The sequence below is a fragment of the Salvelinus namaycush genome, chromosome 31 (assembly GCF_016432855.1).
Source record: "Salvelinus namaycush isolate Seneca chromosome 31, SaNama_1.0, whole genome shotgun sequence".
NCBI classification, from domain to species: domain Eukaryota; kingdom Metazoa; phylum Chordata; class Actinopteri; order Salmoniformes; family Salmonidae; genus Salvelinus; species Salvelinus namaycush.
The window spans coordinates 38576333-38592436 of NC_052337.1; the positions used below are offsets into that span (position 1 = coordinate 38576333).

Below are 16104 nucleotides of genomic sequence, written 5' to 3' on the forward strand. Positions count from 1 at the left end.
TAACACCAAGTAATTTAGTCTCCTCACGTTGTTCAACAGCCACACCATTCATTACCAGATTCAGCTGAGGTATAGAACTTAGGGAATGATTTGTACCAAATACAATGCTCTTAGCTTTAGTTTATTACTGGCCACCTAAGATGCTTGTGGCAGGCAGTAATCTGGTGGATCTGAGATCAACCAACTGATTCTTCGAGACTACAGGCTGTTTAATCTAATTCACCGACCTTACCCCCACACAGATCAGCACGTGGGGCAGAAAGGCCTGATTTAGAGTCGCATGGGGCAGGAAGGCACGGTAGGCCTTGGTAACCAATAGTCTAAAAGGTAAGCGCTGGAGCATCTGAGGACCTATTTTAGTACCACTGGGCTCTTTCCCTCCCTCCCCCCCCCCCCCCCCCCCCCCTTCAGCCCAGCTCACCACGAAATGATGTTTGAAGTCATCAATTAAAAAAGGTTACATAGGCCAGTTGGCAGGGGATGGGAGCAAATGCTTTGAAACAGAAGAGTTGCTGCCTGAAAATACTCATCGTTATTGATCTTTTGGAAAGCGGTTTTGGACAAGTGCAAAATGTTTAAGTACAGTAGAGTAGCACCTGTTCTGGCAAGGATAATCCCACACCCAGGTCTTAATGACAACGTTTCAAAACAGCAGAAGTAGATGAAATGACACAGACGTCAAGTGTTTGTAGCTGCAACTGGGGTTTATGTTTCAGCACTCAATCACAGTTATACATGGGGGGGGGGCTGTAATGTGCTCTCTACTAAGATTCTGGAAACGTGCACACACAGAGGGATTGATATGGTAGAACTTAGACCTGAAACCACAAAAAGGTGCAGACAGTGGCTGACAACAGAGGACAGTATAAAACAAACATTAAATCAAACGACAATAGTCCAATCTAAAGACTACAGCAATGGACTCAGGCTTGTACAACTAGGGGTTAATAATGTAACAGCTCTTATTGGTCTGAAATGCGTGTCTTGTTAGTTATCACAAACACTCCGTAATTTCCTTCATATTACAAATCTGTAATACATACATAGGATATTTCATCTTATACATCCAAGTAAAATACCCTTAAGTTAATTATAACATATCCATTCAGAACAAATATAATACATACCATTCTAGTCTAAAATGATAAACAGATGTAAGATTCATTATCTTTACAGACTATCAAGGAAAACATCTCCATAAAGGCAGAACATTTAATACAACACGACAGCAGGGTTTCTGAAGGGATAATGACAGCACTCTCATATGTTGACACACATTAAGACGGTAACATCTTGCATAACAGAGGAGGAGAGTAGTTATGTAATTACACTTCTGTTTGTGCCAAGGATTAGAGAAATGGCTTTTTGGGTCTTCATAGTTATCATTATCATCACTACCATCATCAAAATACTAAACCCAAATCCTGGAGATTCAAGTAGAGGGTTGAAGGTGAAAATCTTTCTTTGTACAGAAAGAGGAATGTCTCCAAATAGAAATCACACACGTTTAAGACAGCTACTAAATCCATGTAAGATGTTAATACTAGTAAAGGTCTGGTCTTGAGACATGCAGAGTTAGTAGGTTAGTAGGTAAACAAACAACATTGGTTTATCCTAGACTGGACCCAACCACCTTGGAGCTGATACGCGCGCACACAGAGTCTTGTACAGCTAACCTTGTGGGGACACAATTCAGTCCCATTCAAAATCCTATTTTCCCTAACCCCTACTCTTATCTTAACCCTAAAATTAACCCTAGCTCCTAACTCCCCTAGAAATAGCATTAAACCTTGTGGGGACTAACAAAATGTCCCCAGTTGGTCAAATATTTGTTTGATTACTATTCTTGTGGGGACTACTATGCTTTTGGGGAATACTGGTCCCCACAAGAATAGTTAAACAAGTCCACACACACACACACACACAATGTTATTGACTCAAGACAGATATAGTCACTAGCGCCACCATTAGAAATGTCCCCCGAGAGAAGATCTACTCTTATCGCTTTTGACTACTAAAGACACCCGCACACACACACACACACACACACACACACACACAGTATATGATTGATATGTGATATGTATTATGACCGTGAGATTTGCTGATTGTATTGGAGTTCAGTAACCAGTTGTGTGATTGCCTTTCGCAGGAATCGACTGGTTAGTTGGTTGGTTAGTTGATTGATAGGTTAGTGTGAATTCTCTAGTCTGGTGTAACAACTCTTGATCAGGGTCCAATCAGGTGGGTGAAATACGATGATCTATAAAGTGCACAAGATGCTTGATGCTAGCTAGCTGAAGAGAATGACTTTGTACAGGACAACCTCTGACCTTACAGACAGGATAAAAAGCAGAGGTTACTGCATATATAGGGAATAAGGACTCATATCAGACAGGTCCAAGTATGTGATAAAACTGCAGCAGGTCTTTAGTATGGGATCTGGTTCTGGTAATACTGCAGCATATCGTAGGTCTTGCTCCTGAATAAAGACAGAGAAAACAGACAGTTAGCATGTGTATAGACAGTTAGTTAGCATGTACTGTTGAAGTCGGAAGTTTACATACACCTTAGCCAAATACATTTAAACTCAGTTTTTCACAATTCCTGACATTTAATCCTAGTACAAATTCCCTGCCTTAGGTCAGTTAGGATCACCACTTTATTTTAAGAATGGGAAATGTCAGAATAATAGTAGAGAGAATGATTTATTTAATATTTTACTTCTTTCATCACATTCCCAGTGGGTCAGAAGTTTACATACACTCAATTAGTATTTGGTAGCATTGCCTTTAAATTGTTTAACTTGGGTCAAATGTTTCGGGTAGCATTCCACAAGCTTCCCACAATAAGTTGGGTGAATTTTGGCCCATTCCTCCTGACAGAGCTGGTGTAACTGAGTCAGGTTTGTAGGCCTCCTTGCTCGCACACGCTTTTTCAGTTCGGCCCACACATTTTCTATAGGATTGAGGTCAGGGCTTTGTGATGGCCACTCCAATACCTTGACTTCGTTGTCCTTAAGCCATTTTGCCACAACATTGGAAGTATGCTTGGGGTCATTGTCCATTTGGAAGACCCATTTACGACCAAGCTTTAACTTCCTGACTGATGTCTTGAGATGTTGCTCCAATATATCCACATCATTTTTCCTTCCTCATGATGCCATCTATTTTGTGAAGTGCACCAGTCCCTCCTGCAGCAAAGCACCCCCACAACATGATGCTGCCACCCCCGTGCTTCACGGTTGGGATGGTGTTCTTCAGCTTGCAAGCATCCCCCTTTTTCCTCCATACATAACGATGGTCATTATGGCCAAACAGTTCTATTTTTGTTTCATCAGACCAGAGGACATTTCTCCAAAAAGTACGATCTTTGTCCCCATGTGCAGTTGCAAACCGTAGTCTAGCCTTTTTATGGCGGTTTTGGAGCAGTGGCTTCTTCCTTGCTGAGCGGCCTTTCAGGTTATGTCGATATAAGACTCGTTTTACTGTGGATATAGATACCTGTTTCCTCCAGCATGTTCACAAGGTCCTTTGCTGTTGTTCTGGGATTGATTTGCACTTTTCGCACCAAAGTACGTTCATCTCTAGGAGACAGAACGCGTCTTCTTCCTGAGCGGTATGACGGCTGCGTGGTCCCATGGTGTTTATACTTGCGTACTATTGTTTGTACAGATGAACGTGGTACCTTCAGGCATTTGGAAATTGCTCCTAAAGATGAACCAGACTTGTGGAGGTCTACAATTCTTTTTTCTGAGGTCTTGGCTGATTTCTTTTGATTTTCCCAAGATGTCAAGCAAAGAGGCATTGAGTTTGAAGGTAGGCCTTGAAATACATCCACAGGTACACCTCCAATTGACTCAAATGATGTCAATTGACCTATCAGAAGCTTCTAAAGCCATGACATCATTATCTGGAATTTTCCAAGCTGTTTAAAGGCACCTTAGTGTCAATTTAGTGTATGTAAACTTCTGACCCACTGGAATTGGGATACAGGGAATTAAGTGAAATAATCTGTCTGTAAACAATTGTTGGAAAAATGACTTGTGTCATGCACAAAGTAGATGTCCTAACCGACTTGCCAAAACTATAGTTTGTTATCAAGAAATTTGTGGAGTGGTTGAAAAACGAGTTTTAATGACTCCAACCTAAGTGAATGTAAACTTCCGACTTCAACTGTATAGCATGTGTATACACAGTCAGCATGTACAGTGCATTCGGGAAAAGCATTCAGACCCCTCCAAATTTTGTTTTGTTACAGCCTTATTCTAAAATAGATTAAATTAACACGTTTCTCATCAAATCTACACAGAATACCCCATAATGACAAAGCGAAAAACGTTGTAAAAAAAAAAAAATCTACATTTATTAAAAAAAATATATATATACCTTATTTACATAAGTATTCAGACCCTTTGCTATGAGACTCGAAATTGAGCTCAGGTACATCCTGTTTCGATTGGTCATCCTTGAGATGTTTCTACAACTTGGTGTCCACCTGTGGCAAATTCAATTGATTGGACATGATTTGGAAAGGCACACACCTGTCTATTTAATGTCCCTCAGTTGACAGTGCAAAAAGAGCAAAAAACAAGCAATGAGCTCAAAAGGAAAGTTCCATAGAGCCCTGAGACAGGATTGTGTCGAGGTACAGTAAGGGGACCAAAAAATGTCTGCAGCATTCAAGGTCCCCAAGAACACAGTGGCCTTTATCATTCTGAAATGGAAAAAGTTTGGAGCCACCAGGACTCTTCCTAGAGCTGGCCGCCCAGCCAAAGTGAGCAATCAGGGGAGAAGGGCCTTGGTCAGGGAGGTGACCAAGAACCCGATGGTCAATCTGACAGAGCTCCAGAGTTCCTCTGTGGAGATGGGAGAAACTTCCAGAAGGACAACCATCTCTGCAGCACTCCACCAATCAGGCCTTTATGGTAGAGTGGCCAGACGGAAGCCACTCCTCAGTAAAAGGCCCATGAGAGCCCGCTTGGAGTTTGCCAAAAGGCACCTAAAGATTCTCAGACCATGAGAAACAAGATTCTCTGGTCTGATGAAACCAAGATTGAACTCTTTGGCCTGAATGACAAGCGTTGCATCTGGAGGAAACCTGGCACCATCCCTACGGTGAAGCATGGTAATGGCAGCATCATGCTGTGGGGATGTTTTTCAGTGGCAGGGACTGGGAGACTAGTCAGGATCGAGGGAAAGATGAACGGATCAAAGTACAAAAAAATCCTTGATGAAAACCTGCTCCAGAGTGCTCAGGACCTCAGACTGGTGTGAAGATTCACCTTCCAACAGGACAACGACCCTAAGCACACAGCGGCTTCGGGACAAGTATCTGAATATCCTTGAATGGCCCAGCCAGAGCCCGGACTTGAACCCAATCGAACATCTCTGGAGAGACCTGAATATAGCTGTGCAGTGACGCTCCCCATCCAACCAGAGCTTGAGAGGATCTGCAGAGAAGAATGGGAGAAACTCCCCAAATACAGGTGTGCCAAGCTTAGGTAGTACACAAGAAGACTCAAGGCTGTAATCGCTGCCAAGGGTGCTTCAACAAAGTACTGAGTAAAGGGTCTAAATACTTTTGTAAATGTGATATTTCAGTTGTTTATTTTTTATATATTTGCAAAAATTGCAAAAAACTGTTTTTCCTTTTTCATTATGAGGTATTGTGTGTAGATTGATACTATTGAATCCATTTAATAATGGTTGTAACATAACACAATTTGGAAAACGTCAAGGGGTCTGAATACTTTCCGAATGCACTGTATAGCATCTGTATACAGTTAGTTAGCATGTATAGCATTTGTATACAGACAGTTAGTTCGCATGTATAGCATGTGTATATAGACAGCATGTATAGCGTGTGCATATAGACTGTTAGCCAGTATGTATAGCATGTGTATATAGATAGTTAGCATGTATATAGACAGTTAGCATGTATATAGATGTTTCTGGTTATTGAGATGGGGTTATAGGAGTAAGGGAAGGCGCTAGAGACCGGAAAGGGACAGGGTCATAGAGTGAGGGAAGGCGCTAGAGACCGGAAAGGGACAGGGTCATAGAGTGAGGGAAGGCGCTAGAGACCGGAAAGGGACAGGGTCATAGAGTGAGGGAAGGCGCTAGAGACCGGAAAGGGACAGGGTCATAGAGTGAGGGAAGGCGCTAGAGACCGGAAAGGGACAGGGCCATATAGTGAGGGAAGGCGCTAGAGACCGGAAAGGGACAGGGCCATATAGTGAGGGAAGGCGCTAGAGACCGGAAAGGGACAGGGCCATATAGTGAGGGAAGGCGCTAGAGACCGGAAAGGGCTTAGAGACTGGAAAGGACCTAGAGACTGGAATGGGACAGAGCCATAGAGTGAGGAAAGGACCTAGAGACTGGAAAGGGACAGGGTCATAGAGTGAGGAAAGGACCTAGAGACTGGAATGGGACAGAGCCATAGAGTGAGGAAAGGACCTAGAGACTGGAATGGGACAGAGCCATAGAGTGAGGAAAGGACCTAGAGACTGGAATGGGACAGAGCCATAGAGTGAGGAAAGGACCTAGAGACTGGAAAGGGACAGAGCCATAGAGTGAGGAAAGGACCTAGAGACTGGAATGGGACAGAGCCATAGAGTGAGGAAAGGACCTAGAGACTGGAATGGGACAGAGCCATAGAGTGAGGAAAGGACCTAGAGACTGGAATGGGACAGAGCCATAGAGTGAGGAAAGGACCTAGAGACTGGAATGGGACAGAGCCATAGAGTGAGGAAAGGACCTAGAGACTGGAATGGGACAGAGCCATAGAGTGAGGAAAGGACCTAGAGACTGGAAAGGGACAGGGCCATAGAGTGAGGAAAGGACCTAGAGACTGGAAAGGACCTAGAGACTGGAAAGGACCTAGAGACTGGAATGGGACAGAGCCATAGAGTGAGGGAAGGCGCTAGAGACCGGAAAGGACCTAGAGACTGGAATGGGACAGAGCCATAGAGTGAGGAACGGCGCTAGAGACTGGAAAGGACCTAGAGACTGGAATGGGACAGAGCCATAGAGTGAGGAAAGGACCTAGAGACCGGAAAGGGACAGGGCCTCTAGTGTTACCTGCTGCTGAGGAAGCAGCTCTGGATGACCTTGATGATGTAAGCAGCCGCCTCCTTCTCACTCATACTGGGGTTGAACCGCTGCCTGTGATCCCAAACACACGTTCAGAAATGGTCAAAAGAGACTTTGCAAAAATGTAATCTATGCGCCCATGCAGTTTATTGATGTACTGACTTGAGCAGTTTGATGGTCTGTCCTCTGAAGCATGGTAGTCCAGTGTCCAGCATCAAAGTGACCAGAGACACCACCGCGTCCATGTAGGGCCTGACGCAGAGAGGAGACAAAAAAATAAAAAAAATAAAAATCAGATTAACCCAAAAGAACGACAGTTTAGATGCAAATAAGATTGAGACACACCCACCAATAAGATTGAGACACACTTACCTGACAGCCAGGTACCCCCTGACACACATCTCCATGAACCATTTGAAAGGAGTGGCTTCCATCTTGCCTCCCATGATCATCACCATCTCATCAGTCAGCTTGATGTCCGGCTCCCAGCCCAGGTTACCACCAGGAGAACTCTCAAACATGAAGCCAAAGTCTGAAAGTAAATGTTGTTTTTTTAGACAACTCATATACAGTGTGGGACTAAAATGATTGACACCCTTGATAAAGATGAGCAATAAATGACTGTATAAAATAAATAAACTCAAATACTGAGCTGTATTGGATGTAAAAACAATTTGGGAAATTGTATTTTATACTAACACAATTACTCAGAGAAATAGATTTTGTTTAAACAAGTATTATTAGTTTTTCCTAAAAAAGATAGGGGTCAAAATTATTTACTTTCCCTCTCACCATTACCCATAACGGGAGGTTAGCATGTCTTTGGGGTATGATCTGTGACCCTTTCTCACTCATAAGGGCTGATTAATGTTTTACTGCTAACCTACAAAGCATTACATGGGCTTGCTCCTACCTATCTTTCCAATTTGGTCCTGCCGTACATACCTACACGTATGCTACAGTCACAAGACGCAGGCCTCCTAATTGTCCCTAGAATTTCTAAGCAAACAGCTGGAGGCAGGGCTTTCTCCTATAGAGCTCCATTTTTATGGAATGGTCTGCCTACCCATGTGAGAGACGCAGACTCGGTCTCAACCTTTAAGTCTTTACTGAAGACTCATCTCTTCAGTAGGTCATATGATTGAGTGTAGTCTGGCCCAGGAGTGTGAAGGTGAACGGAAAGGCTCTGGAGCAACGAACCGCCGTTGCTGTCTCTGCCTGGCCGGTTCCCCTCTCTCCACTGGGATTCACTGCCTCTAACCCTATTACAGGGGCTGAGTCACTGGCTTACTGGTGCTCTTCCATGCCGTCCCTAGGAGGGGTGCGTCACTGACGTGATCTTCCTGTCTGGGTTGGCGCCCCCCCTTGGGTTGTGCCGTGGCGGAGATCTTTATGGGCTATACTCGGCCTTGTCTCAGGATGGTCAGTTGGTGGTTGAAGGTATCCCTCTAGTGGTGTGGGGGCTGTGCTTTGGCAAAGTGGGTTGGGTTATATCCTGCCTGTTTGGCCCTGTCCGGAGGTATCATCGGATGGGGCCACAGTGTCTCCTGACCCCTCCTGTCTCAGCCTCCAGTATCTATGCTGCAGTAGTTTATGTGTCGGGGGGCTAGGGTCAGTTGGTTATATCTGGAGTACTTCTCCTGTCTTATCTGGTGTCCTGTGTGAATTTAAGTATGCTCTCTCTAATTCTCTCTTTCTCTCTCTCGGAGGACATGAGCCCTTGGACCATGCCTCAGGACTACCTGGCATGATGACTCCTTGCTGTCCCCAGTCCACCTAGCCGTGCTGCTGCTCCAGTTTCAACTGTTCTGCCTGCGGCTATGGAACCCTGACCTGTTCACCGGACGTGCTACCTGTCCCAGACCTGCTGTTTTCAACTCTCTAGAGACAGCAGGAGCGGTAGAGATACTCTAATGATCGGCTATGAAAAGCCAACTGACATTTACTCCTGAGGTGCTGACTTGTTGCACCCTCGACAACTACTGTGATTATTATTATTTGACCATGCTGGTCATTTATGAACATTTGAACATCTTGGCCATGTTCTGTTATAATCTCCGCCCGGCACAGCCAGAAGAGGACTGGCCACCCCTCATAGCCTGGCTCCTCTCTAGGTTTCTTCCTAGGTTTTGGCCTTTCTAGGGAGTTTTTCCTAACCAACGTGCTTCTACACCTGCATTGCTTGCTGTTTGGGGTTTTAGGCTGGGTTTCTGTACAGCACTTTGAGATATCAGCTGATGTAAGAAGGGCTTTATAAATACATTTGATAATTCACGATTCATTCAAGATTATTCATAATCATGGTAGCATCCACATTAATTTAGAAGTGTTAAGAAACATTATGTTCTTATTTACAATAAAAGTGACTCCAAAATGACACAATACATGATTTACCATTAATTTCTATTGGGCACAAAATACATCAGAAAAACAACCAAAACAAACCGCAAATGCATCCACCAAATATTAAACTTTTGACTACTTTATTTATAAGAATCTTTAGGGGTTCTAACTTGAAATATACTTATTATACTTATTCCAGTCACGGTATTATAACTTATTGATTACGTCACATGTATAATACATGTAGATGTTAAAATTCTATTGGTGTTAGGGGTCAATGAAGAGTGAATAGGAACTTTGTGAATGGAAATTTACTGTGAGAGAAAAGGAAAACAGTATATGACCCTGGTCTGTCGAGTAAGGTGAACAGGATGTCACTGATAAACATCATGGAGAAGTGACCGGATAAAGAGGAACTGAGACGAGACTGTTTGACCAGAGCAACAGTTGGGCAACACATAAGAAGTTCCAAGAAGTTGTACCCCTACTCTCGTCATGACATATAAATGGTTGTTCGATCATGTGCAAAGTGTGCTTGCAGCTGAGGCACGCAGTGGGTTGAATAAAATTGGTCTGAGCATTCACTAGTCGTCCGTTTGAGTCTTCACTCTGTTTGTACAATCATTTTGGCCCCTACCTTTTTGATAATTTTTTTTTATTACTTGTTAAACAAAATCTCTTTCTCTGAGAAGTTGTATTAATATAAAATAATATAATTTCCCCCTTTTTTTTCCCCCTTTACCTCAGTATTTTAATTATTTCTCATCTTTATCAAGTGTCCATCATTTCAGACCCCACTGTAAATTAAATGAATATCTTATTGTCCAAAAGATAAATAATGTGTCCCTTGCTACATTAAATTAATGATTGCGTGGATGAGGTTAAGGATGACTGATTGTGTACCAATATGGACTATGTTATGGATGATTTTGTACCTATGTGGATGAGGTGTCCCTTGCTGTCCAGCATGATGTTCCCGTTGTGTCTATCTTTGATTTGCAGCAGAAAGAGCAGCAGGCTGTAGGCTGCCATACTACGGATGAAGTTGTACCTCGCCTAGAAAGTGTGGGCGACGGAGAGAGAATAGGTTGCGCCTTCTGTGCACAATGTTGGTGAGGTAAAAGAGTTGATGTATACTAAGGCAACTGTTCCATTTTAATGTCAAGAGACATACAGTGCCTTCAGAGAGTATTTTGTTGGGTTACAGCCTGAATTCAAAATCGATTAAATATTATTTCTCTCTCACCCATCTACACACAATATCCCATAATGACAAAGTGAAAACATGTTTTTAGACATTTTAGCAAATGTATTGAAACTTAAATACAGAAATATCATTTACAGCTGTGAGTCTTTCTAGGAAAGTCTAAGAGCTTTCCACACCTGGATTGTGCAACATTTGTCCATTATTATAAAAAAAAAAAAATCATGCTCTGTCAACTTGGTTGTTGATCATTATCAATGCTAGACAACCATTTTCAGGTCTTGCCATAGATTTTCAAGTAGATTTAAGTTAGTTTTAACTCAACCACTCAGAAACATTCACTGTATTCATGGTAAGAAACTCCAGTGTAGATTTGGCCTTGTGTTTTAGGTTATTGTCCTGCTGAAAGATCTCCCAGTGTCTGGTGGAAAGCAGACTGAACCAGGTTTTCCTTTAGGATTTTCCCTGTGCTTAGCTCCATTCGGTTTCTTTTTTATCCTGAAAAACTCCAGTCCTTAACAATTACAAGCATATTAATGACATGATGCAGCCAAAACTATGCTTGAAAATATGGAGAGTGATACTCAGTAATGTGTTGTATTGGATTTGCCCCAAACATAACACTTTGTATTCAAGATAAAAAGTGAATTGCTTTACCAAATCTTTTGCAGTATTACTTTAGTGCCTTGTTGCAAACAGGATGCATGTTTTTGAATATTTTTATTCTGTACAGGCTTCTTTCCTTTCACTCTGTCATTTAGGTTAGTATTGTGGAGTAACTACAATGTTGTTGATCCATCCTCAGTTTTTTTTCTCCTATCACAGCCAAACTCTAACTGTTTTTAAGTCGCAATTGGCCTCATGGTGAAATCCCTGTGCTGTTTCCTTCCTCCCCGGCAAATTAGTTAGGAAGGATGCCTCTATCTTTGTAGTGTCTGGGTGTAGTGAGTCCATGCAACTTATTAAGGAAATGTTTACTCCTGAACATATATAGGCTTGCCATAACAAAGGGGTTGAATACTTATTGACTGAAGACATTTCAACTTTAAATTTTTTATTAATTAGTAAAAATCTCAAAAAACCTAATTCTACTTTGACATTATGGGGTATTGTGTGTAGGCCAGTGACCCAAAAAATCTCAATTTAATGATTTTTAAATTCAGGCTGTAACAACAAAATGTGAAAAAAGTTAAGAGGTGTGAATACTTTCTGAATGGACTGTAAGTATATTGCTAAATAAGTGAAAAAAATACCACAGTGGGTCAGGTCAGGGATGAAGGTTCAGGGGTTGGGGGACAGTCATCTCACCTTCTGAAAGGCCAGAGTGGACTCATCTCCGTACTGGTTCCTGAAATAGTCGTACATCCCAAAGTCCGTCTGTCTGCCCAGCTGGTCACGGGACTTACAGTCTGGGATACACTCGATCACACCACACTGGACATCGAGAAAGATACAGGGAAACCATTACTGTGATGCTACACAGCACAGAGTAACAAGACAAAGGGTAAGGTCTAAGGCCTAGGGTGTAGACCACCCCAACTTGTGAGCAAAACATTTTAGCGGCCCCCCTCTTGACAGCGGAAAGTAAAACTATAAGTTTTAGAGCAGATTTCTGCGATTCTACACATTTTAGCATGGGGCGCAGAGAAGATTTTACAAGTTTCTAACTAATTTCATGCAAATCTAAAAATGTTGATATGGGGCAGAGGGAATAATTAAAATGTTATTGGTCACATACACAGATGTTAATGCGAGTGTAGCGAAAAATGCTTGTTTATATAGCTGGCCTAGACTAATTTACCAATAAAAAAAAATCTTTGCCGACATGCTGGTGCACGACAAAATGTTGAAATTGCACCTGGAGTACTCCACTATTTTAACTCTGAACAGTAAGTTGAGATTGCGACAGGGTAAAAAAAAAAAAAGTCACGGTCTCAACTTACTGTTCGGAGTTAGAATAGTGGAATACACCAGGTGCAATTTCGAAATTGATCCGTGGGCCTGCAAAAAGGGGTGTAGAGGGTATTCTTACCCCGGGGGCAGTAGCCACCACTCTGTAGGGAAACACAAACAGATCCAGTCCCACCAGCTGGAAGATGTTCTTAAACAGACCAATGATCTGGAGAGCCAGCATGTCCTGGAGGGACGAAGAGAGAGGAGGGAAAGAAAAGAAGGTATGGAGAGAATACAATTATCAAAAAATGCTGACATTTTGTGTTGTTTTTAAAGTGCTGAGTATGTAAAATGTGCTTGTGGTGTGTGTATGTGTTTGTCTGTCGTACCTGTCTGCAGTCGTCGCCCACTTTAAAGATGGCAGCTTGCCAGACGATCCTGCGAGCTACTTCTTCGCTGTCCTCCACGTCCTGGGAGTCAGTCTGACAACGCAGACCCTCCTTCTCCAGCTCACTGACCCCACAACGCTTCACCTTGAACTTAGCTAGGTACGGGGCCTTGGCAGCACTGGGGGAGACCAGAGACAGCAGTCAGATATACAGTGCATTCAGAAAGTATTCAAACCCCTTCCAATTTATCACATTTTGTTACCTTACAGCCTTATTATAAAATGGATTCAATTAATTATTTTCCTCATCAATCTACACACAAAACCTCATAATGACAAAGCGAAAACAGGTTTTACGAAATGTATTAAATATAAAAAAACTGAAATAGCTTATTTACATAAGTATTCAGACCCTTTGCTATGAGACTCAAAATTGAGCTCAGGTGCATCCTGTTTCGATTGATCATCCTTGAGATGTTTCTGCAACTTGCTTGGAGTCCAGCTGTTGTAAATTCAATTGATTGGACAAGATTTGGAAAGGCACACCCCTGCCTATATTAGGTCCCACATTAGACAGTGCATATCAGAGCAAAAACCAAGCCATGAGGTCAAAGGAATTGTCTGTAGAACTCCGAGACAGGATTGTGTTGAGGCACAGATCTGGGGAAGGGTACCAAAAAATGTCTGCAGTATTGAAGGTCCCCAAGAACACAGTTGCCTCCATCGTTTTTAAATGGAAGAAGTTTGGAACCACCAAGACTCTTTCTAGTGCTGGCCGACCAGGCAAACTGAGCAATCGAGGGAGAATGGCCTTGGTCAGGGAGGTGACCAAGAACCTGATGGTCAATCTGACAGAGCTCCAGAGTTCCTCTGTGGAGATGGGAGAACCTTCCAGAAGGACAACCATCTCTGCAGCACTCCATCAATTATGGTAGATTGGCCAGACGGAAGCCACTCCTCAGTAAAAGGCACATGACAGCCCGCTTGGAGGTTTTCCAAAGAGCACCTAAAGGACTCTGACCATGAGAAACAAGATTCTCTGGTCTGATGAAACCTAGATTGAACTCTTTGGCCTGAATGCCAAGCGTCACTTCTGAAGGAAAACTGGCACAATCCCTACGGTGAAGCATGGTGATGGCAGCATCATGCTGTGGGGATGTTTTTCAGCGGCAGGGACTCGGAGACTAGTTAGGATCGAGGGAAAGATGAACAGAGCAAAGTACAGAGAGATCCTTGATGAAAACCTGCTCCAGAGCGCTCAGGACAACAGAATGGGGCAAAGGTTCATTTTCCAACAGGACAACAACCCTAAGCACACAGCCAAGACAATGCAGGAGTGGCTTCAGGACAAGTCTCTGAATGTCCTTGAGTGGCCCATCCAGAGCCTGGACTTGAAACAGATCGAACATCTCTGGAGAGACCTGAAAATAGCTGTGCAGCGACGCGCCCCGTCCAACCTGACAGATCTTGAGAGGATATGCATAGAAGAATGGGAGAAACTCCCCAAAAACAAGTGTGCCAAGCTTGTAGCGTCGTACCCAAGAAGACTCAAGGATGTAATCACTGCCAAAGGTGCTTCAACAAAGTACTGAGTAAAGGGTCTGAATATTTATGTGAATCTGATATTTCAGTTGTTTATTTTTAACACATTTGCAAAAATGCCTAAAAACCTGTTTTAGCTTTGTCATTTTGGGGTATTGTGTGTAGATTGATGAGGGAAAAAAACAATTTAATCAATTTTAGAATAAAGATGTAACGTAACAAAAATGTGGAAAAAGTCAAAGGGTCTGAATACTTTCCAAATGCACTGTACATCCTGTGAGATAGCTGAAGAAAGGAAAAGATATCCACATACCATTGAATGCTCCTGTATACTTTATTGCAACGTTTCAACTGGAAGGTCTTTGTCAGGCATAAAAACCATCAATTAATCAATCAAATGAATAAAATCAATTAGTTAGTACCTTTGCATGGGTGTTCCAGACTTGTAGTCGATGTCTAGTACGATGGCCTCTGGGTTACTGGGCAGATAGCAGCCTGGAGGATGGCCACCAGTGGAGGACAGACATACACAGTCAGACACACATACCTTACACTACTGCTTCCACGTAGCACAATCACAGATATAGGAATCAACTGCTTACAGAGGTCAAAACACCTTGGGTAAAACTATTCATACATTTACAATACACCTCACTGTAATCAAACACGCACCCGCACAGACATAGGTATTTCATCATTTGGGCAAAAGTCCGTCCTCCACCCTCTGTCCTATGTGACCCGGAAACCGATAAGTGTCATGTATATCCTACCGGAGTCCTTCGCGGAAGAGTTTAAAAAAACATCTACCACACCCCCTTTGAAACCAGCTTTTGAAAGCATGCACACGTTTAAACATGCTATTTATTGTTTTATCTATAAAATGTCTTGCACAAGTAACTTCACTTGATTTTCATCACTTCACACATTGATTTTGGGATCCATCCCCTGTAAACGTCATTTGCCTGATGACGCGCGGGTGGAGAAGGAGTCTCATTTCATACAAGCTCATTTTTCACCCAGGTTCCCTCTCCTCAATTACCTTTGACCTTTTAAATTGTTTTTATTTTATTTATTTTTTTAAACGGAGGAGAGGACGCAGGAGTTGAGCAAATCCAATTAAGGAAAGGCTGTTGTACCACAGATGTGTCCTAGCTGTTGTTACCTGGCTGGACTTTGATGTCAGACAGAGCCTTGAGACAGGCCCTCTTCCTCTCATCTCCCTTTGGGGTGGGCCTGAAAAACACCAACACTTCAATGTCCAAAAACTTAACTGGTTAACAGTAGTGGACTATATAAGGATGGGTGTTAGTCTCACTTAATGATTGCAGATACGTTGGTGATTTTGTCGAAGAAGTCAAACTCTCTCTGGAAGAAGTCTTTAGCTGCACCAGACTGAGCACCTATTATCTCCTCAACCATCTCCTCCAACAGATCCCCGATGTCGGCTACACGGAGAAACAGAGAGAGAGAGAGGGGGAAAGAGAAAGGAGTGGTAAGAGTGAGTGTGTGTGTACATATGCGCGTGTGTGTACGTACAGTCACGGCCAACATTATTGATAAAGATGAGCAAAAAAAGACTGTATAAAATCAATTCTAAAAACACTGAGCTGCAGTGTATTTTATGTTCTAAAAAACAGGGA

General features: G+C 42.7%; 1 protein-coding gene across 2 annotated transcripts in view; it reads right to left on the minus strand.

Annotated features, from left to right (window-relative positions):
* Window positions 1-685: 685 nt before the first annotated feature.
* Window positions 686-16104, minus strand: part of LOC120026487 (phosphatidylinositol 4-kinase alpha-like) — a 42767-nt gene continuing 27348 nt past the window's right edge. For both annotated transcript variants that reach the window (XM_038971367.1, XM_038971366.1), the window contains exons 41-51: window positions 15780-15909; window positions 15627-15697; window positions 14887-14959; window positions 12924-13101; window positions 12674-12778; window positions 11950-12075; window positions 10373-10493; window positions 7467-7626; window positions 7257-7346; window positions 7083-7166; window positions 686-2482 (exon numbers count right to left, since the gene is read on the minus strand). In XM_038971367.1, coding sequence (XP_038827295.1) covers window positions 2431-2482; window positions 7083-7166; window positions 7257-7346; window positions 7467-7626; window positions 10373-10493; window positions 11950-12075; window positions 12674-12778; window positions 12924-13101; window positions 14887-14959; window positions 15627-15697; window positions 15780-15909 — 1190 coding nt within the window. In that variant the 3' untranslated portion in view covers window positions 686-2430. The remainder of the gene's footprint in view (window positions 2483-7082; window positions 7167-7256; window positions 7347-7466; window positions 7627-10372; window positions 10494-11949; window positions 12076-12673; window positions 12779-12923; window positions 13102-14886; window positions 14960-15626; window positions 15698-15779; window positions 15910-16104) is intronic.